A 19,997-nucleotide genomic window follows, 5' to 3' on the forward strand; every position below is an offset into this window, starting at 1 on the left:
TCATCACAACCAACCTGTACAACCGCCTCTTCATCAGCCAAAGGGAGATTTCTGTGGCCAGCATTGATGACCAGGAGGAACTTGTTGCCGCAGACGTGAGTACATTCTGCAAGGAGAGACTTCCGCCATCACCACTGTTACAATCAGCTGATCTATCCGCTGTGCAGGCAGCCGTTGACATTTTGGGCTTCAGCCCCAGTGAGAGAATGGGGATTTCCAACCTGACAGGGGCAATCCTGCACTATGGGAACATGAAGTTTGGGCAGAACCAGACGGCATGGAAGGTAATACCTTAATGACTCGGAGAGACGTATTTCCCACTGTTTCCATACCATTTTTCACGAGAAATACAAGGAGTCTTCCAGGAAAGGAGCAGTTGTTCCTTGATGAACATAAAAATGAGCTTCAACCTTCAACTTACCACCTTCTGTCGAGTCACTTTCTGCATCCCTTTTTTTCCTGATGGCTCTGCTGAAGGACCTTGTCTCTGGGACACGTTACTGCAGTGTTCACCAGTTTCTGGTAACACACTGAGAATTGTTCTGCTTGTGTGACATTGTGGAGAAGTGGCTCGAAGGGAAAAACACTCTGTTGTCCCATCACCAATGCACTCACTGGTTTTACCATACCTGCTGGGGCTGCTGTAGCCACTCCAATCATGAGGACCAGCCCCACAAGGCTGTTTGGAAGAGTAAATAACATTTTTCAAGCTTTTGTGCACAGTGTAAAGCCAAACAGTTTGCCAGGTTTCAGAGTGAGCTCTGGCTGGCTCCAACACATTCTGTCTGTCCCAGCTAAGAAGAAAGTCTTTCAGCTTTTTTTTGGTTTGTTTTACAGAGGCTGACAAAGCAGCGTACCTGATGGGCCTGAACTCAGCAGACTTGCTGAAAGCTTTGTGCTATCCCCGGGTGAAAGTGGGAAATGAATATGTCATGAAGGGCCAAGCAGTGGATCAGGTGAGCGTTAGGGAGCAGCAGGGACCCTCCTCTCCCTAAGGGACAGGAGTGGGTGCAGGTCTCAGCTGAGGAGAGTCAGGACCATTCAGGCCTGTTAGTGCATTTCGTGGGCTGACAGCATCTGTACATGGTGGAGGGGTGTTTTATTCTGGTGATGTGCCCTGACCCAGCTCTGTGAACCATCTCCCTGCAGGTGCCCCAGGCAGCGAACGCCATTTCCAAGTCAGTCTATGAAAAACTCTTCTTGTGGGTGGTGATGTGCCTCATAGCTCTTATGATTAGCTGCTAACCACTAAGGACACAGTTTCATTTTAAGACAGGAGTAAAGTTTATCAGTTGTATCCATTGTTAGTAGCTATTTACTTTGCTGATGCCTATACAGGACTGTAGAATATTCACTAGAACAGTAAGGAAAAACTTCTGAATTTTTATTTTTAATCAGAGCCAAATCATATTGAAAGTATTTGCATTATGTCTTGAAGTAATAGAGCGATTGCAAATGATCTCTTTTTTCCAGGAAAATCTAAATAAGCTGATGTCCAACTTGCGAACAACTCATCCTCATGTTGTGTGTTGTATCATTCCCAGTGAAACAAAGACCCCAGGTCGTTCATAAAACATAGATTAGAAGTTGGCAGAAAGACCAATTGTCCAGTGCTAGAAAAATCAGTATATCCCCATGTTGCTCTGTAATAGGCCTGATGGATCACAAGCTTGTTCTGCACCAGCTGAGATGTAACGGTGTTCTGGAAGGCATTGGAGTCTGCAGGAAAGGATTTCCTAACAAGATACTGTACGGGGATTTAAACAAAGGTTTGTAATAACATTCTTGTGTTTGCATCGAGTCCAATTCGAGAGAAGGGTCTTGCTAAACAAGTCAATGATACAGTTCTTAGGAAAAGAGTGTTTTCATCTTTAACAACTTTGGAAAGCATGAAGACCTATCTAAGAGTAGGGTCTGTGTGGGCAGTGCCCACCCAAATGCCTTCCTGAATACTGTATACTCCCTCCCGCAGCAGCCGCTCCCCAGGAGCTTCTCCAGCCCCTGTCCTGCCCCCCCCGGGGCTGCAGCTCTTCCCGAGGCGCTGCCCCCCGCCGCCTCCTCAGCCCGCGGCTGTGTGTGTGGGGTGGTGTCTGTCTCTTGAAGAGCCGCGCGCGGGCGGGCGGGCAGCGCGCGCCGCGCAGCGGGTGCGGAGAGGCGGCGGTTGGGCCGTTGGGCGCCCGGCGGCGGAGAGGTGGGGGCTCCCCGGGGCGGCGGCGGCGGGCGAGACTCGCTACCTGCGGGGCTCTTTTGCAGCGCCGGAGCCTTGTTCCGAGCAGCCGGGCGAGGCGGAGCAGCGCGGAGCCGGCCGGGCGGGCCGAGAGGGGCCCCGGCAGGAGCAGGAGATCGCGTGGGCCAGAGGTAACGGGGGGTGCCGCGGGCCGGGCCGGCCGCTGAGGAGACCCTTGTGTCCCTGCAGGGAGCGGCGGAGAGCGGGAGGAGCCGGGAAGGCGGCGGGAGAGCAGGGGAAGGCCGGCGCGCCGCGATGGTGAGTGCGGGGGGTGCTGAGGCGGGCCCGGGCAATGCGGCTTTGCTGCTCCGGCCCCTCTGTGGGGGGCAGGAGGGACCCCGCGGGGGGCGGGAGGGGCTGTGCTCGCCGCTGCCGCTGCAGTTGGGAATCTCTCGGGGTTCCGGCGGTTCAGGGGCCGTTTCCCGACCAGCGGGGCCGGGAGGGAGGCGGGGGGGCTTCGCTGTTGCTTGTGGGGTGCTCTGGAGAACCCTGCCCCTGGCTCCGGCGGGGTTGGAGCACGACCCGGCCAGCCCCGCGCCCTTTTCTCATGAGGGAATTTGCCTCTCTCCGTAGGCTACAAAACCCCCGAGAAGTTTAAGCGGTACGTAGCCTGGAGCGCGTTCCCTTCGCTGTCCGTAGGTGCTTTGTTCTGCGGGAACGCGGGGCCGGAGGCGAGGTGGGGCAGCGGGATCAGGTGGGGGTCCTGGCTGCGACGATGTTTCCTGGGCCTTGGCCGAGAGCTGCAGCTGAGGCGTCGTCTCATTCCTGAAGCAGAGACATTCACCTGCCTCTGCCAGCGAGGGGCTTTGCTTATCGGGCTCCTACAGCCCTTTCCTGCGGGCTTTCCCCAGTCCAGGGCAGAATAGATGTGGTTAGTTCAGTTCTCTGCCTCACCTGACGCCCAGGTGCTTGTTTGGGGGGCTCTTGCAGCCCTGGACACTGAAGCAGCACTTTTGGGGTTGCCCAGGGCCTCTGAGCCACTGTGGGGCGAGAGCTCCCAGAGGAAGGGCTGCTTGTGGCCAGAGACTGAATAGGAAGCTGCTGGCTCCTTGATAGAGAGATCTCCTTTCTGGCTAAGTGAAGTGAAATCTTTTATCCACAAAATACTGGGTCAAGTCTTGGCAGTTCTCTCTAGGAAGGCCTTATGCTGATGGTGCTTGAGCCCAAACCTGTATGCTTGGGGGGTTTCAAAAGAGCAAGGCATACTGAAACTGGGAGCTTGTTTGCACCTGCGTGGTGAGCTCCCCTGCCTCAACGCCTTTAATGTGTCTGGTTTCAGACTCTTTGGATGACCTGCTTGGCGACCTTCTGGGATTCGAGGACGGTAAAAGGAACCTTCTTTGCAGCTGAAAGGGCAGCATCCTTGTGCTCTTAGTCCCCTGCTGGGAGCGGGAGGTGCTGGTGAAAGAGCCAGTGGTCTCTGAGGGGGCTCCAGCGGTGAGGGGGGAGGAAGCAGCAAGCAGGGTTTCCCAGAGTCAGAGGCTGTCGAAGAGGCTGGACGTCAGCTTGGGGAGGCCGAGTGAAGTTCATCTCTGATTAAAAGCATCTGTGGCCCGTGGGGAGACAACAAATCCCCCTCTGGGGTGCCCGGGTCAGGAATATGCCTGTGTCCGTCATCCTCACGTCTCCCTGTCTTGTTTCCAGACGAAAGCCCCGTGAATTCTGTGAGGACTTCGCAGCTGGCCAGGGGCAGCAGTGGGAGAGTCCGGGGCACCAGCTCGCCGGCCAGCCAGAAGTGAGTGCCTTTGAGACAGAGCCTCTCGCTCTTGGAGATCCCTCTGTGCTCCCCAGGTCCTTGTGACCTGCCCCGTCCTCGTCTTGTCCCCCTCGCTCCCTGCCCCGAGAGCGATTGCCCGGGAAGGCGAGTTACCGGCAATGCCTTTGGGAACTGGGAGCCCAGAGCCTGAAGCTTTCCAGCGAGAGCTGGGTGCGCCCAGCCCGGTACATCTCCTGGTACGTCTGCCTTAGGAGAGTTGCTCGCTTAACTACAGCAGTCCCAGCACTCCCATCTTTTATGCGGGCGCTATTTGCACCTCCTTTTCTGTTGCACAACGCGGCTGCCGTGGTGTGCCCGTGCGGTCCCCTCCGCCTGCCGCCACCTGGCCTGGCTGTCCCTAACGCGCCCTTGCCGAGCTCACGGGTGCTGCTGCTGACCCCCGGGCTTGTGTCGCAGGTGCCACGTAGCGGAGGATTTCTTCAGTAGATTGCCTGCAGAGGACGTGGAAGCTGCAGAGGTGAGCCTGCATTTTGGGAGAGAGCCTGGGTACCGCGAGGGCTGGGACTGAGCTGGGCCAGGCTTGCCCCTGGTGTCACCCCAGGCAAGTCAGCAGTGGGATATCGGGGGAAACCGTGAGGTCTGGCTGAAGAGGTGACCCCTCTCTGGCGTGACTACAGGGGAACTGGGCCAGGGGAGCGGGTGGCTGGTGGGAGAAGGGCTTGCGGGTGCCGTGGGTGAGCTGGAGCAAAGCCAGGGGGGCACGTCGTGCTGCAGCCCAGCCCTGCTGGGTGCTCTTGGGAGGAAGCGCCGCAGGAAGGACCCTGACCCAAAGCACCGGCCTGGGTGTTGCTGACACTTCTCCCAGAGGCAGTAGGATGTCAGCAAAGGAATCAAGGCACGGGGAGTTTCCAGTGAGGGGCACCCCAGGAGGAGCTGGGCGTGTGTTCTCCCATTCCAAACAATGAGGAAAAGCGGGGGCTGGAGCATGGAAGTGAGGGGTGAGGAGTTTCCAAAGTCTGCTTGTCTCTGATCTCTGCCCTCCTTGGCACGCAGGGCTCCAGCGCCTCCGGCAGAGAGCCCCAAGCTCTGTTGCAGAGCCTGAAGGTCAGTGCAGAAATACCCTTCGCCTGAGCCCCGCGTGGGCTGCAGCCGTGGCCTCCAGCACCAACTTCCGAAGGGAGAAGCAGCGCTGAGGCAGGAGTAGCACTCGCCCTGCTCCCGTCGCCGTCCTGTTGCTTTCCAGGACTTGGACGACCTGGAAGCTGATCTGCTGGGAGCGTCGAGATCCGGTTCTGGGCCAGGGCTGACAACCGTGAAAGGCCCTGGGAAAGGTGAAAAGGAGATTGTGCTGCTCTTGTCGTACCCTGGTTCCAGACGAGCAGGGCGTGTTTTCTTCCGCGATAGGGAATGAAAAGTGGATTTGTTCCCTAAAATCTTTTTTGGGGCTGTGCCAGCCACCGAGTGTCATTCTGGCTGTGTGTTGTCCCTTGGTTGATCCCTGGCCCGGCCTCTTGTCGTGCTGTGATAACATCACTGCCATCAGCAGCCATGACAGCCACGCTGCCGCCTCCCACCAAACCCACTTGGCTGTTGCCTGGTGCAGGTCAAAGACCAGGGATCTGCCTGGTCTGCGTGGAAGGAGAGCCAGGCGGTTGCATTTAAGACGTGCCTGTCCGCAACCTGTCCTGCTCTTCCCCAAGCCCTTTTCTCCTTCTCTGCCTGCAAGGAGGCCCCTCAAGAGAGAGATTCCTACCCCCCAGGGCCGTGAGGGGACTGACTGTGTGTCCCAGGATGTGCTTTTAGGGGGCTGCCACCAGAAAAGTGACCTTCAGCCGGGGTGGGAAAGGGCCATCTCCACAGTACCTTGTCTGTGAGAGCTGTGGCCTCTCTTTGCAGGAGAGTCTGGACCTGCGATGGAGAAGAAGCTGCTGTCATCCTTCGCTGCTTCCCGACAGTACAGGAAATTCAACTTGGAAGGTAGGATGTCGCTTCCCTTCAGCACATGGATGTGTGGGGGCAGCTGAGGACTCTGTCCTTGCTCTTTGCCCGTAGCTTGCCTCTTCTGTCACCCAAAGGCTTGGCTGGGTAATGACATAGAGCATCCTTCACCCCTGCGATGTCCGTGCAAAGCTCATCCCTTAGAGGTGACCAAAGGGGAAAAAAAAAAAAAAAGACTGCTCAGTGTTGGAAGCCCTCCTCAGGGTGGGGCTGGGAGAGGATTCCTGAGGGCGTTTGCTTTTTCAGCTGTGCTTTGGTTTTTAGTGCCTGTCTGTAGCACTTGGAGACCCTTGTATCGGGGAGGGGGGGATTCTGTCCCCCTTCCAAAGAGGGGGGCTGGTTTCCTGGCACAGCTGAGATCTGGCTGTCAGAGCCTGCACTTTAACCGAGGTCAGCATCTGCTCCAGTCACTAATTGGCTTTAGATGATTTAGGTGGGCTTTGTCCTCCCCTTTGTCATTGCCTAAAGAGTGGTCAAGCGTTAAAGCACCCCAGTTTTGAGATACTCATGGGTGTCCAGGGTCTGTGCGGAGTCTGCGTTCGTGGCTTTGGGCAGAGATGATCTCCTGTCCCCATGTGCACATGGTGGGGAGCAGTGTTTGGCTTAGCACAGAGGCGTTGTTCTCAATAACCTTGGTTTTGTTGTTTTGTTTGTTTTTATTGTTTTATTTTCTGCCCCTACGGCGTAATTGCCAGATTTAGATGATCCTCTGTCGGGGCTCTTGTCTGATGAGGAGCAGGATGCACCCAAGAAGCCATCCCCGACAGGCACTAAAAGCATCCCTGAGGAAAAACAGAGCAAGGAGAAAGGTAAGTGGGATTGCTTGATGCATCCTCTTTGTGTTAAATGAATCAGCAGCCTGGCTGAGTTTGTGTCATGTCCAAACGTTAAATGAAAGCCAGCTAGTGGCATCTCTTGTTAACCAGTACGGCCTTTTAGGGAGCAACTTGGTAGCACGGTTACAGCTGGTAACAGCTCCCCGAGTGCTCAATATTTGCAGTGTGCTAGAGGTTACAGAACTGACTTTTTCTTTCTGGGAATGGAGTCTCAGATCTTCCCTTGGACTCACCCAGCCTGTTCTGCACGCTGCCAGAGGAGAAGCAGTGTTCTGGGTCAGGATTTGGGTGGCTGAGGGCCTCGCTGGTCCACCCCAAAGCACAGTTGCACCTCTGGGTGGGATCCAGCTGCACTGTGACTGTGTTACAGGCACTCGTCTCTCTTGTTGCTGCAGGAGGGATGCCAATGGGTCTGGTAGTCCCCTCAAACCTCCTTTCACCCTGAAAAATCCCCTCTGGACACGAGTAGCAGCTGGTGGGCTGGGGCAAGGACTAAGGTGCATTGGTGGAAGAGAGACTTTGGGTGAAGGTGGGGAGGAATTATCTGAGTGGAAACTTGCAAAGCTGAAGAAGCTGCTGGTGTCCGCCAGAGCTGGAAACCCCAGTGTCAGTGACACCCAGCAGTGTCCCATCAGTGGCCATGGACCAGGCAGTAGCACGTTGCCACTTTGTCACTTGCTGTGAGATTTGGTCACTGAAAAGAGCTATTTAAAAGTGTCTCTGTAAACGGTCCTGAGAGAGAAGAGCAGGCAGGGCTGCTCTGATCTCTTGTTGGGGGGTGGGGGGGGAAAGAGACAAGCCCAGCTCAAACCTCCTACGATGTGTGATCCCACCCCCAGAGCCACCCGCAGCCCAGACGCCCCTGCGCACCGCGGCCCCAGTGCAGAGGAGGAAGGAGATCACCTTTGAAGACGATGGCGATGACCTGCTAGATGCACTGGGCCTTGGCAGTGGCCCAGGAAGAGATGGCAAGCAGGGCAAGAAGGCAGAAGAGTAAGGGCAGTGAAGGGGCGGCGGGAGTAAAGGAGGGGCTGGCTTGTGTCTTGAGATGGTGCCACTATGGTGGGTGGGGGATGCTGAGCTTGTGCCTGTGGGTCCCCGAAAGGGGCAGGAGCAGCCTTGTGTGGCAGAGAAGAGGCAGAGCAGGCTGGCAAGGCTGTGTGAGGAGGACCAGTCCTGCCTCTGGGAGAAACCCATCTGCCGCTGTGTCCCCAGCAGAGAGAAGGTCCGGCCAGCCCGTGCCGTGCTGGATGAGTTACTGGGACGAGGCTCCGTGGCCAGAATCCTGGAAGAGCCAGGCCTGGGAGAGCGCCGGGAGGTCACACAGGAGAAGAAGTACCAAAAGCAGCCAGGTGAGCACAGCCAGGGACACTGGGGAGGGCTGCAGAGGTGGCAGCGTTGGCTTGGGCGAGTGAGATTGATTTCTACTGCCCTTGCAGGGGAAATGCCCTTTCTGCCCTCGCGGCAGCCTGGCAGCATTTGCGCAGGAGCTGTAACTCGGTTCCGTTTGGCCGTGGGCTGATTCCCCACAAAAGTTTTTCGCAGCCACCCTGGGGAGGCCCCTCGCTTGCCGGTTTCTGGGCAAGAGGTTTGCAGCGGTGTTTTCCCAGAGGCAGCAACGTCAGTGGGAATTGCAGGGGGGGAGGAGGAGGAGGGCTGGAGTCTTTGCAGTGGGCTGCTCCTCTGGGCACTGACTCAAGGCCACTTGTCTGAACAGAGAAGGAAGAGGGTCGGCATGAGAATTTTGTCTTTGGAGCATACGAGCCCTCGGTGGCCTCCACAGCCAAGGGCCGGCCGGCGAGAAGGCAGCCTGTGAGGTATTGTGCTCTCTGTGTGTCTGTAGCTCCAGCCACCGACCACGCTGCCCCTGCAGCGGAGCGGGCAGGGTCCCCCCGGTGTCCCCTCGCGGGCAGGGATGCGACTGCTTCTCCTCACAACAGGTTTTCAGCCAAGACGAGCATTGATCGACAAGCAGAGACCCTCTCCATAGCTCCTCCATCAGCCAGCCAGAGGCCCACGGGGGGCCGCAGGAATCGAGGTGCCTGGCTGGGCCTGAAAGATGACGATTTTATGGATTTGGAGCTGTCATTTCCATCGAAGGCCAGTCCTGCAGGGAGCTCCCCCAGCCCTGCCGCAGCTGGGCGGCCCAGCCCCGCCAGACAGCTCCCGGCTGCAGAGGAGACAGCAGCTAAACATGACTCGGTGGAGGAGGAGGACTGGCTGAGCGCTGCCTTATCACGCAAAAAAGCCCAAGCCCAGGCGAAGGCCCAGGAGGGGAATGCCAAGCCCTCGGAGGCCCCAGTTGAAGGGCTGCAACCCTGCTCTCCTGTCAGGTAAAGGCATGGTTGATGGCCGCAGCGCTCCCGTCTGCTCCGCGTGTAGCTGCTCCAGGAGGAGCTCTCAGAAACCCTGGGGTCCGATCTGAGAAATGAATTTTAAGCACTGTCTTGTCTTGGGTTGGGGTAATAATGCGGGGCTTCGTCCCAGTGATCCAGCCCGCAGTCCCCTCCCACCTCTGGGCTCTCCTGCCAGTTGTAGCCAAGAGGGCACACAGTGCCGTGGGTCCCGCGGAGCTGTCCTGGATCAGCACACCCCCACCAGCTCCCCGCCCCGTGCTCCTCGTTCCTGCCTTCATTCCCCTTCCTTCCTCCTAGTTGAGGCAAAGCACCTCCTCCAGCTGAGTTGACACGGACCCAGGTCCGGACTCGTGCCACTGAAGGGGACTGGGAAGCAAATTGCAGACAGAGAGCCCTGTGGCGTGGGCAGGGCTGTGTTAGCTGGGGCTGGTGTTGCCCAGGGGAAGGGGTTGGATGCAGCAAGGACCAGCGGTGAGGGAGGTTTTGAGGTGTCTTTGCTGCCCCTGCAGCCCAAAGGCTGAATCCTGCCATAGCTGAGTGGGACAGAGGCTTTCCCCTGCGAGGCAGGAACTGGTGTTGGGGGAGAGGATCTTGTCTTTCCTCGCCTCCTGGGCTCTCCCACATCAGATGCTTTTTGCTTGCAGCCGGCCAGCAGCCTCCCCAGGAGCACGGCCGCAGGCAGCCGCTGTGCAGGACGAGGCAACGAGCAGAGATGGCTCCGGGTAAGGCCGCCTTTGCCTTTCAGGCGTGCCCCACAGGAGGGGTGTCACAGTGGGACGGCCAAGCTTTAAACTCCCCGAAATGCTGAGCAGGAGAATGTCTGCGTGCCTCTCCCTGAGCTGTGGCACTGCTGTGCATCACTCGTGTCTCTGTGCCCACGCAGGTCACCGCTCCCCTGGCTCAGCACCACGGAACAAGCCTCAGCTCCCCCATCGGAGGCCGCGCAGGGAGAACCCTCCAGAGATGCCAGCGCCCCGGGTGCGTTTCGTGTGGTTGTACGGTTTGGGCAGCAGGAGGCAGAGAGGGTCCCGGCCCTGCAAAAACAACCAACCAAAAAAAGGCAGGAGCCACAGCATTGCCCTTGTCCGTGTGAACGCTGCCCGGGCTTTGCCCAGCTGTTGCTGGAGGGGGCTGCCAGGCTGCAGGATCCCACCATGCCCATGTCGTGGCGCGGTGGGGACACGGTGCTGGGGTGCACTGAGCTCCGCAGTGCTGCCTGTGGGGTTTGAGAGGGCTGCCGGGGACTTGCTCTCTCTGAGCAATGGGTGGACCTACGTTCGTGCTGTCCCTTTTTTCTCCTTCCTCCCTCCTGCTGCCCCAACACTCATCCCACTAGCGCTGTGTGCTGGCAGACCCCCTCCTGCCCTCGGCTGAGGCTGAGCACCACTTCAGAGGCCACTGCAAGTGGCTGAGGGGACCCAGCCTCCTCCCTAGTTGAGGGAGATGGAGGAGGAGCTGTGCTTTGCCCCCAGACTTACTCTGCAGAGCAGAGTCCTCGCCACTGTGCGTGGGGTGGGGTAGGGGTGCGGGTCTGGACAAGCCTGTCTGAGCCTGCGTCCCCATCCCCAGCTGCCAGAGCGGGGCAGGACCCTTCCCGCTCTGCCGAGGAGACCCAGGCCCTTGTCCTCCTGGGAGGGAATGGTTCCCCTTGGCCTGTCTGAATCCCAGACTTGTTGACTTTTCAGTCCCCACAGCCTTGTTACCGGGAGAGCAGGAGACGCAGTGCCCTGCGCTGCTGGCTCAGGTAGGTCTGCTGGGCCTGGCCCCTGAGAGGGGGTGGTGATCGTGAGCCCTCCCCTGACAACTCACCGTCACCCAGCTCTGCCCGTGCTCCCTGGGCAGGAGGATGGCTGTGCCCTGCTTTGCAGCCCTGGGAGCCTGCGTTCATGGAGGCAAAGGCTTTGGAGAGCCCTGAGGTGCCATGAGTTGTATTTGTCAGGCCAAAGTGTGTGTGCTGTGGCTGCTTTGTAAATCGTGTGCATTGAGAGCCCTGCATTGCCTGAGCAGTGTTGACAGAGTTCCCCAGGCATCTCTGTCTCCTATTAATGAGACATCAGAGGCTCCAGCTGACGAAGGGCTTTTTCTTCAGCTGGTTTTCCCCAGCACGGTGGTGAAGATGCTCTGAACTTGTTTTTGGAGAACTGAAGGGGAATTGTAGCCTGTGACAGGGAGGGAGATCTTGCTTGGTCTTCAAAGCCTCCATTTCTGATGGAGCTGGGCCTCTCGGCCCGGCCCTGGTGGAAGGACACACGCTGTCTCCCAGAGGCCTCGCAAGGCCTTATCCTTGAGTCTGTCCCCAGAGAAGGAAGAGCCCAGCACGCTTGTGTCTGGGGTAGGGGCTGCCGAGTGTCACCTGGGCAGCAGCAGGGTTGGGCTGGAGATGGGTGGAGGAGGGACTGCAGGAGGCTGGGGCTAGGTTGCCATTCCCGGGCTGGGAGGAGATGCTCTCCCCAGGGCTTTACCTCCCCGAGAGCGTCCCTGTGTCTGCGCAGGTTAGCACAGCCAGGGCACAGCTGCGGGCGAGGCACGTGCCTGCCTTTGGGGGCAGATGGCCCCACCAGAAAGCCCCCGATGCTGAAGGGTCTTGTCTCTCTGTCCCTGTAGGCAGAGTCCCCAGGCCTGGACGTGCTGCATGAGAGGAGGCTGGGGGCTCCCGCTGCCCAGCCCCACGAGGATACGACGGGCTCTCAGGCAGCGCTGCTCCGTGCCCAGGCCCGTGTGGCAGAGCTGGAGAGCCAGGTGAGCTCCATCGCCGGCTGGACGGGGGAGCAGGGGTGAGGCAGGGGCAGGAGCAGGGGCCACACCTGCTCCCAATGGCATCGGGGGGGCCGGGGCAGAGAGGAGGAAGCTGCCTGTCCAGAGAAGGCTGCGGCCAGCAAGTGCTGCTGTGGGAGCTCTGTCCCCTGGGCGGCACAAGGAGCTTCTCCCCGGGTGCCCGGCAGGTGCAGACGCTGGAGCTGGCGCGGGCACAAGACAGAGTCTTTCTGGAGAGCCTCCAGCAGCGGCACCAGGAGGACCTGGATCTCCTCCAGAGCACCCACAGGTACCCACAGGCGAGAGCACATGCTCCCCTCGTCTGCCAGGGCCTTGCCTACAGCCCTGTCCCTCTGCCCAGGGCGGGGAGCGCTGGGGTGCTGCCCAGATCCGTGCCGGGGACGGGCAGGCCTAGAGCCGTGTGGGTGTGGAGCTGGTGGGGGCAGAGAGGAGCCCCACAGGTGAGCCAAGGGGGGTCCGCTCTCACCAACACCGTCCCGTGGGGCAGAAGGAGGAGGAGCCGGTCCCAGGGCCAGCACGTCCCCAGCCAGGGCTCAGGCTGTGCAGAGTCGCGTGTTTCCCCGCGCCCCCAGCACCGCCGCTCTGCTCCGAAATCCCCGTGTGCGCTGTGGGTGGAGAGGGCCGGCTACTGCCCTGGAAGTAACACTTCTTCCTGGCCGTGACCTCTGCGGGCAGGAGCCAGGTGAAGGTGCTGGAGGAGACCTGCAGGCAGCAGGAGCAGAGGCTGCGGCAGGAGAAGGAGCAGCTGGCAGCTCAGCTCCTGGGGCAGAGGCAGGAGGCGGAGCAGGCACGGGCAGAGCTGCTGGCACAGCACCAGCAGCACCTGGCCACGCAGGAGCAGCGGAGCGCACTGGAGCTGGAGCGGCTGCGAGAGCTGCAGAGGTGAGAGCGGCACGAGCGGCGCACGAGTGGGGCCAGTGCTGCTGGTTGTGGCAGAGGAATTGGGGAGTGGTTTGGAGACACGGTGCCAGGAGAAGGGAGACTCCAGAAGCGCTGGGCTGTGGGCAGTTGGGCGGCGTTTAGAATGGGGATTTGCTTTGTAGCCAGACAGAGGGAGATGTGGCTGGAGACGTCCTTTCCAAGTGAATGCACTGTATTTTGCAAGGTGCTGAGCCCAGTGTTTTATCTCCCTCAAACCCCTTTTGTCCAGGTCAGTGAGTCAGTAATGTCCACAGAGTGGGGGTCAATTGGAAATCCGTTTTTGGTGGAGAAGCCCATCCCCCCCAGCTGTGGTCCATGCCTAATGCGGTGCCTGTCAGTGGATGCCCTGGGACAGAGCCCCGTGCCAGCTCAGCTCCTGGGACCTGGTTCCCAGGCCCTTGAGCAAGCCTCTTCCCCGCTGCCCATCGCGGGGAGCCCTGGTTTGTAACAGCCCGTGGTGGGCTCCTTGCCCGTGTCCTGCAGGCTGTCTGTGCAGGAGCTGCGCAGAGACCATGACGAGCAGCTCCAGCGGCTAAAGCAGATGAAGGACCAGGAGCTCGACGCGGTGACCAGCGCCACTTCGCACGGCAGGTACCGATAGCCGGCGTCGCGTCCCCGCGTTGGTCCCTGGCCACGGTGTTCCCTGTCCTCCAGGGAAGCGGCCTCAGACCGTGGCACCAGAGGCCGTCCCCTCTCCCAGCCCCTGCCTCCAGGGACGCTGAGCTCTGCTGATGCAGGAATACTGCTCTGCTCTGCCCCAGAGAGGTTCAGGGCAGGGCTGCCCGGCCTTTGGCCCACCACACGTCCCTCTGGCCATTGCAGGGAGATGAAGTGTGTCCCCCCGGGGTGACCTTCCTCTCGCTGCCCTCTGCAGGACTCTGAACAGCGTCATCGAGCAGATGGAGAAGTTCTTCAGTGACCTGTGTGACGTCTTGCACAGGGTGGAGGCCATGCACCACAGCACCTCCCGGGAGCTGGCCATGGGGGTGCAGAAGCAGGAGAAGCAGCTCGAGGGTACGTCTGCCATTTGTCTGCGCCGAAATGGCCGCGAGGTCCCTGCCGGGGCTGGGGACACCCAGGAAACGGGGAGAAGGGGCTCCGAGTCAGCCAGAGGCTGGGAGCCAAGGCTGGCAGAGCTTTGCCTGCCTTGGTCACTGGGCATCTCGGGGTCTTTCCTTTCCCCAACGGTGTCCTGGCGGATGTGCCGAAGGTGCTGAGCACAAACGCGTGCAGTTTTTCTGTGAATCTGGGGTGGCAGAGCGGGGCTTCCCTCTGCATGCTGCTCATGGCCCCACTGCTGCCTCTCCCCAGTGCTCCAGGACAGCCTGTGGCAGCAGCAGAAGGACGCGGAGGAGGAGCGGCGCCGATTCCAGGAGGTGGTGGCTAAACTGGAGGCCAGGCTGGGGGAGCAGACGCGGCTGCTGGAGCAGGTGAGCCCAGCCTGTGTCCTCTGCCCGGCTCAGCCCTCCTGTCTGGGGATGGGCCGTAGGTCTCGCCCACTGGCGGTCCCTGGCCTGGAGCCTGCGAATGACATCTGTGTCTCCTCTGTGTCTGAACCCAGGAGCGACAGAGGGCATTGGCAGAGCGCTCCAGAGCAGAATCACTGCAGCACTCGCTGGAGGAGGAGCAGCGAGTGGTGACCCAGCAGCTCTCCGTGGAGCGAGCGGAGCTGGAGAGGGCGAAGGTGAGGTGGGGCGGAGATCTCCAGGTGCTTTTCACACGTCATGTGAGTGTGAGCGGGGCTGAGCAAGGAGCGGGACACGGCGCGAGCGCTGGGGAGAGGGCCCCGTCAGGAGCCTGGCCAAGGTACCGCAGCAGAGCCCCTGCCCATGGCCTCCAGCACCCCCATGGCAGGCTGCCGGGTGGGTCCTGCCTAGAGGGGAGACGTGGAGTTGTTGGAGGCAGAGACATGGCTCGGGGTGGTGAGAATCAGGCTGTTCCAGGAAGAGCCCAAGGCTGGGGGGGTGAGGGTGCTGCTGGAGTAGCTGGTGGTGTTGCTCTGCACCCCAGACTGGCACACACGAGAAGCTCAGCAGGGGCAGATCTTTGCCATCTCTTGGGAAGACACGAGAGAACGTCCAGGACAGAGCAGGTCATCCGCTGGTTTCCCCTGTGCCCATCCTAGGAGCGGGCAGAGGTGAAGATGCGGGTCCGCACGCTGAGAGCCCAGGAGGAGCAGCTGGCAAGAGAGAAGGAGCTGCTGGATGAGGCCTGGCAGGAGCTGAAGGCGGAGAGGGAGGAGGTGAATGAGGCTGCGCTGCGCGTCCGGCAGCAGGAGGAGGAGCTGAAAAGCGTGACCAAGGTAAGCGGAGCATCTGCGCTGCTGTTCCCAGCTGCACACGGGCTGGCAGCAAAGCTGGGCTTTCACAGCCCTGCCAAAGCAGGGACAGAAAGCCTGTCCTGGAAGGGGAAGGAGGGGATGCCCAAAGGAGTCGTGCCCCAGGGCAGCGAGGGTCCCTGTCCCCAGCCTCCCCAGCCACTCTGCCTTGCAGCTCTCCTCCCAGAAGTACGAGGAAGGGCAGCGAGCCCTGCGGGAGGCACGCAGGGTCGAGTCGCAGCACCAGTCGAGGCTGCAGTCCCTGCAGCGGCAGTTGGAGCAGCTCAGGCAGCAGGAAGAGCGTCTGCACCAGGCAAATACCCCCTCGCCTTCCCTTCTGGGCCTGGGGCCGCCTTGCCAAGGGCCCGAACCTTTGCCAACAGCTTCTCTCTCTCCCTTTCTCCCCGGGACGGGGCAGGACCGGCTGAGCATGGCTCAGCAGAGGAGCCAGCTTGAACAGCTGCGCCAGGAGCTGTCCAAGAGCCGCACGATGCTGCGGACTGCAGGCCGGGACTCCAGTGCCCCTGAGAGTGGCTTCTCCAGCATGCTGTGTAAGGCTTTGTGCTTGCTGCTGGTGGGGAGGGACATGCTGGGGGGCAGCTGCACTTGTATTCCACTTCTTGGGAGGCTTGGGCTGTTCCTGGGGGCTGTTGGAGTTGGCCTCCTCGTCCTCTGAAGGAGCTCAGCGAAGCTCTGAGCCAGGGCAGTGCCAGGAGAGGGCAGAGGGGCCAGGAAGGGAGAGGCCGGTGGGTTAAAGCCCGTTTCCCCTGGGAGCGTGGGGAGGACCCTGCTGCAGGGACGCGCAGGCAGCACCCAAAGGGATGCTGTGTCGTCTCTGTCTGCGGTTCCTCTGACGGCAGCAGCACCACACAGTCGGGCTTCTGTTCCAGGCTTTCCACCAGCCATCGGGAGCCCGGGAGGTGTCGAGGAACTCCTGGCCAGGGCCAGCTCCGCCGAGCTCAGTGCCACGCTGGCGATGCTGAAGTTCCGGGCCCTGCAGGTGAGGTGGTGGGAGACCGGGGCGGGAAGGGGCTTCAAACCCGCTGGGTGGGAGCAGGGCTGGGTGAAGCCTGATCTGAGCCTGGTAGGAGACAGCCCAGGCTGTGGCTCAGATCATTACTGAGCTGTGGGGCTGGGCGGGCTTGTAGAAGCCCCGGGCACCTAGAGGAGTGATGGCAGAAACAAGGACGGGTGGATCCTCGCAGCTGGTCTCAGGCTCATGGACAACGTCCTCAGCTCCGTGGGGTTGCCCTTGTCCTCGCCCTGTCCCTGGCTGGGAGAAGCCAGCTCTGCTGGCCTCTGGCTTCACAATGTCCCCATCCTCTCCCGTCGGCCCCCCGATTCCCTGCTGGGTCCTTCCCCAGGCGGGGCTGCTCTTTGAGGCTTCTGCTGTGAGTCTTGCTGAGAGTGTGAGGTTGTGGGCTTGGGGCAGGGGGAGCCCCCACAACCCAGGGGGTACCACGGATGATGCTGCCCCCTGCTGACTGCAGGAAGGAGGGTTTGGAATGCTTCCCTCCCTCATGAGTGACTCCCGGGACTGTCAGCCCCCTTCTGTGGCACTCTCTGATACCCCTTCCATCCATCCCTCTCTTTTCAGGACCACGCTTACTTAGATAATGAGCAGCTCTTCCTGGAGTCCCTGAAGAAAGCGTCCTACAATGCTCATTTTGTGCCAGGCTGAAGGGGTGGCGTCCCCATGCTGTGCCCAGGGGATGGCTGCTCAATAAACCCCCCTTCACAGGCTCACCAGAGTTACTGTACTTATTGAGGCCTGGGTGCTCGGGGGACTTTTCCACAAATCAAGGACACCAACAGCAGGTTTTTGTGCTTCTTTTATACACAGAAATCAGAAGCTTTTCCAAATACGCCTATTGGATACGGATTGGTTAGTGATTAACATACTGCATGCTTCTACTACTGCGTGTGCTCAGGGAAAGGGTCTCAACCCGGGCAGCGTCTTCTGAACCTCTGTGTGTGTGTGTGTGTGTGGTTTTTAGTATTATAACGAGGGTAGTTCACTTCCAGGACACTCAAAAGTTAGTTTCATTGCCACGTTAATTAATCGGTTGTTCATTGTGCCAGGTTGTCCAATATTTCATCCTCAGCACAATCCCAGACCTTCTCTTTGTGATGCAGGGTGTTCCACTTGTTTCCTAGGGTTTGGAGATCAAAGTCTATCCTGTATGAATTTCTCATCACTAGTGCAGGTTGTCTTGACCACGCTTCAAAGTCCCACTTGCCCGAGCTTCACACCCTCGTACTTGTTCCCATGGGTGTGGTGCCTGTAGCCCCTGGCGTGATCCTTAACCACGGCTACAAGCAGATGTGAAGTGGACTGTGTCAAGAGCCACAGTTTGTCTGGCCTCCATCTCTCTTGCTAGTCAGAGAGGGACCTGGGGGGGCTGACTGCCAGCCGCCTGAACAGGAGCCAGCAGCGTGCCCAGGTGGCCAAGCAGGCCAATGGCATCCTGGATTGTATCAGCCATAGCGTGGCCAGCAGGGACAGGGAAGGGATCTCACCCCTGTACTCAGCACTGGTGAGGCCGCCCCTCGATGACTGGGTTCGGTTTTGGGCCCCTCACTCCAAAAAGGCCATTGAATGACTCGAGTGTGTCCAGAGAAGGGCAACGAAGCTGGTGAAGGGTCTGGAGCACAGGTCTGTTGGGGAGCGGCTGAGGGAACTGGGGTTGTTTAGTCTGGAGAAGAGGAGGCTGAGGGGAGATCTCATGGCCCTCTACAACTCCCTGACAGGAGGGTGCAGAGAGGGGGTATGAGTCTCTTGACCCAAGGAACCAGCGCCAGGACAAGAGGGAATGGCCTCAAGCTGCGCCAGGGCAGGGTTAGACTGGCTCTTAGGAAGTATTTCTTTGCAGAAGGGGTTGTTGGGCATTGGAATGGGCTGCCCAGGGCAGCATCCCTGGACCGTTGGGGATGGACAGTGTGAGGTTCATGGTTGGACTGGAGGATCTTCAAGGGCTTTTCCAACCCAGATGATGCTGAAGCTGTGCTGGGACACGTACTGTATATGGCAGAAACCAAACATGAGTTGGTGAGCAGGTAGGGGTGTCGATCCCTTCCTTCCAAATATAGGGAAGGGGCCAAGCCTATAAAACCTGCCAGGGAGAAAGCCCTTGTTGGTGGCTCCTGATCCCCTGGCCATGCTTGTGGCCGTGCTGTGACTGACTTGCAGAGGGGTGGAGGGCTCCTGTCACAGGCACTGTTCCCCATGCTTGGAGCTTTGCAAGGCTGTAGCACTGTGGTGGGAAATCTGCTGCAGATTCCCTGCTGGGCTGTTCCCTGGGTAGGGCAGGACTGGTGCATGTGCTTTACTTTGCTGGTCCTCAGCTGGAGTGGTTGCTCACAGTAAGTACGTGAGGGGTATAAAAAAGTGAAATCAATGGGAAAAGCCCATCGGGAGAAGTCATAACAGGATTTTCAAGCTCCTTCATGGTTCATTGTTGCCAAGATAAGCTGCTGCCATCTGTGTACATTTGTTTTCCTGCACATCTGCACCCCCCCCCCCTACCCACAGGCTCTGGGCTGTGACAGGATGGTCACCCCCGATGTGAGCCCAGTAGACGGTGCTGCTTGGTAGCGCTGCAGTCTTTGTTTAAAAAGGAATAGCAACAGGCAGCAGTGGAACAAATCTGTTCCAAGTCAGGATGAATCCTATGCTGTGACTGTCCTGTCTCTCCGGCACTGTGCAGTGTGAGTCTCGGAGTCTGAAAGGCTGACTGGCCAGCACTTGTGCCCCTGTCTATTACAGCCATGAGCAGCAGCAGCCTGAAGTTCATAAGCAGCCCTAATGTGTAGAAAGATCTAATCCAGCACAAATCCTGTCTGTGTGGTTGTAGCAATTCCAGGACAGTACCTTGACATCCTGTAAATTTGCCGGTGTTCCTGGCTGGCAGCAGTGTCTGCTCTGTAACAGCCATATCTTGTTTTGCACAGTTAATCGGAAAGACAAATACGAATTGGAGCAGCCTTACAAATGTTATGACTTCTCTGTGTTTGTGTCTCTGTGTGTACACATGAAAGGAGCATTGAGAGTTGCTGAATCAAGATTAACTCTTTCTTTCTGAATTATAGACGGTTGCTGCCAAAACTGATGATGTATATGCCATGAACCCACCTAAGTTTGACAGAATTGAGGATGTGGCCGTGCTGACCCACCTACATGAACCTGCTGTCCTCTACAACCTCAAGGACCAATACAGCTCTGGATGATCTATTCCCTCTCGTGGCAAAGGAGAAAATCCAGCTGCCAGGAGATGGACTTCGGTGACTCTTCTGATTTTTTCCTGCAGACCTACTTGGGTCTCTTCTGCGTCACTGTCAACCCCTACGAGTGGCTGCCGGTGTACAACCCGGAGGTGGTGGCTGGCTGCCGAGGCAAGAAGCGCCAGGAAGCCCCTCCGCACATCTTCTCCATCTCTGACAATGCCTATCAGTTCATGCTTTTCTGTTTTGACCAGACTCATATTAAAGAACTGTGTTAGAAACACTGCTTCTGCCAAATGCCATTCCTCACGTGCCGTGGGCTCAGCTGCCTTTGCCATCCCCTGCAGCGTGCTACCCCAGTTCCTTGTTCTGTGTCATGTTGCAGATTATCTGCTTGGGCTCCCTACTATTGTACTGTGGAATTAGATGTGCCTGTTTTATCTCTAGGTGATGCAAAACCAGCTCTGGACAGTTTTCCCTGTCTCCTGAAATAGTTTTATTTTTGAAGTGCTGTGCTGTTGTACTGCACATGATGTGTATTTCTGGTCTAAGTACTAAGCTAAGCACCGTAACAGGAACCGCTGCAGAGGGCAGTTGCAGTTGGATAGGACACACGGTCTGGGAAGTC

The 19,997-nt window shown here is 58.8% G+C and overlaps 1 protein-coding gene and 1 long non-coding RNA gene across 6 annotated transcripts; both read left to right on the forward strand.

Moving 5' to 3' along the window:
* Positions 1-810: 810 nt before the first annotated feature.
* On the forward strand, positions 811-2,371 carry LOC141938744 (uncharacterized). The gene is made up of 3 exons (XR_012627385.1): positions 811-956; positions 1,653-1,769; positions 2,254-2,371. It is a non-coding gene; the product is annotated as an uncharacterized LOC141938744 (long non-coding RNA).
* LOC141938743 (fas-binding factor 1 homolog) lies at positions 2,367-19,563 on the forward strand. Of its 5 annotated transcripts, none has more exons than XM_074857711.1 (29): positions 2,367-2,485; positions 2,801-2,828; positions 3,507-3,551; positions 3,872-3,962; positions 4,401-4,461; positions 4,998-5,048; positions 5,188-5,275; positions 5,841-5,921; positions 6,638-6,751; positions 7,618-7,771; positions 7,994-8,130; positions 8,496-8,595; positions 8,719-9,111; positions 9,780-9,857; positions 10,019-10,113; positions 10,821-10,879; positions 11,740-11,874; positions 12,078-12,178; positions 12,586-12,792; positions 13,315-13,422; positions 13,706-13,845; positions 14,143-14,261; positions 14,393-14,515; positions 14,957-15,133; positions 15,324-15,461; positions 15,567-15,699; positions 16,039-16,148; positions 16,746-17,033; positions 19,238-19,563. In XM_074857711.1, the coding sequence occupies exons 1-28, from the start codon at positions 2,483-2,485 to the stop codon at positions 16,827-16,829; spliced, it is 3,153 nt and encodes a 1,050-aa protein (XP_074713812.1). In that variant the 5' UTR covers positions 2,367-2,482; the 3' UTR covers positions 16,830-17,033; positions 19,238-19,563. The 5 variants fall into 5 exon arrangements, with proteins under 5 accessions (XP_074713812.1, XP_074713813.1, XP_074713815.1 ...); XM_074857712.1 differs by having other exon boundaries at positions 16,746-16,966; XM_074857714.1 differs by having other exon boundaries at positions 10,830-10,879.
* The last annotated feature ends 434 nt before the right edge of the window (positions 19,564-19,997 follow it).

This window comes from Strix uralensis, unplaced genomic scaffold (genome assembly GCF_047716275.1).
Source record: "Strix uralensis isolate ZFMK-TIS-50842 unplaced genomic scaffold, bStrUra1 scaffold_280, whole genome shotgun sequence".
Lineage (NCBI taxonomy): Eukaryota > Metazoa > Chordata > Aves > Strigiformes > Strigidae > Strix > Strix uralensis.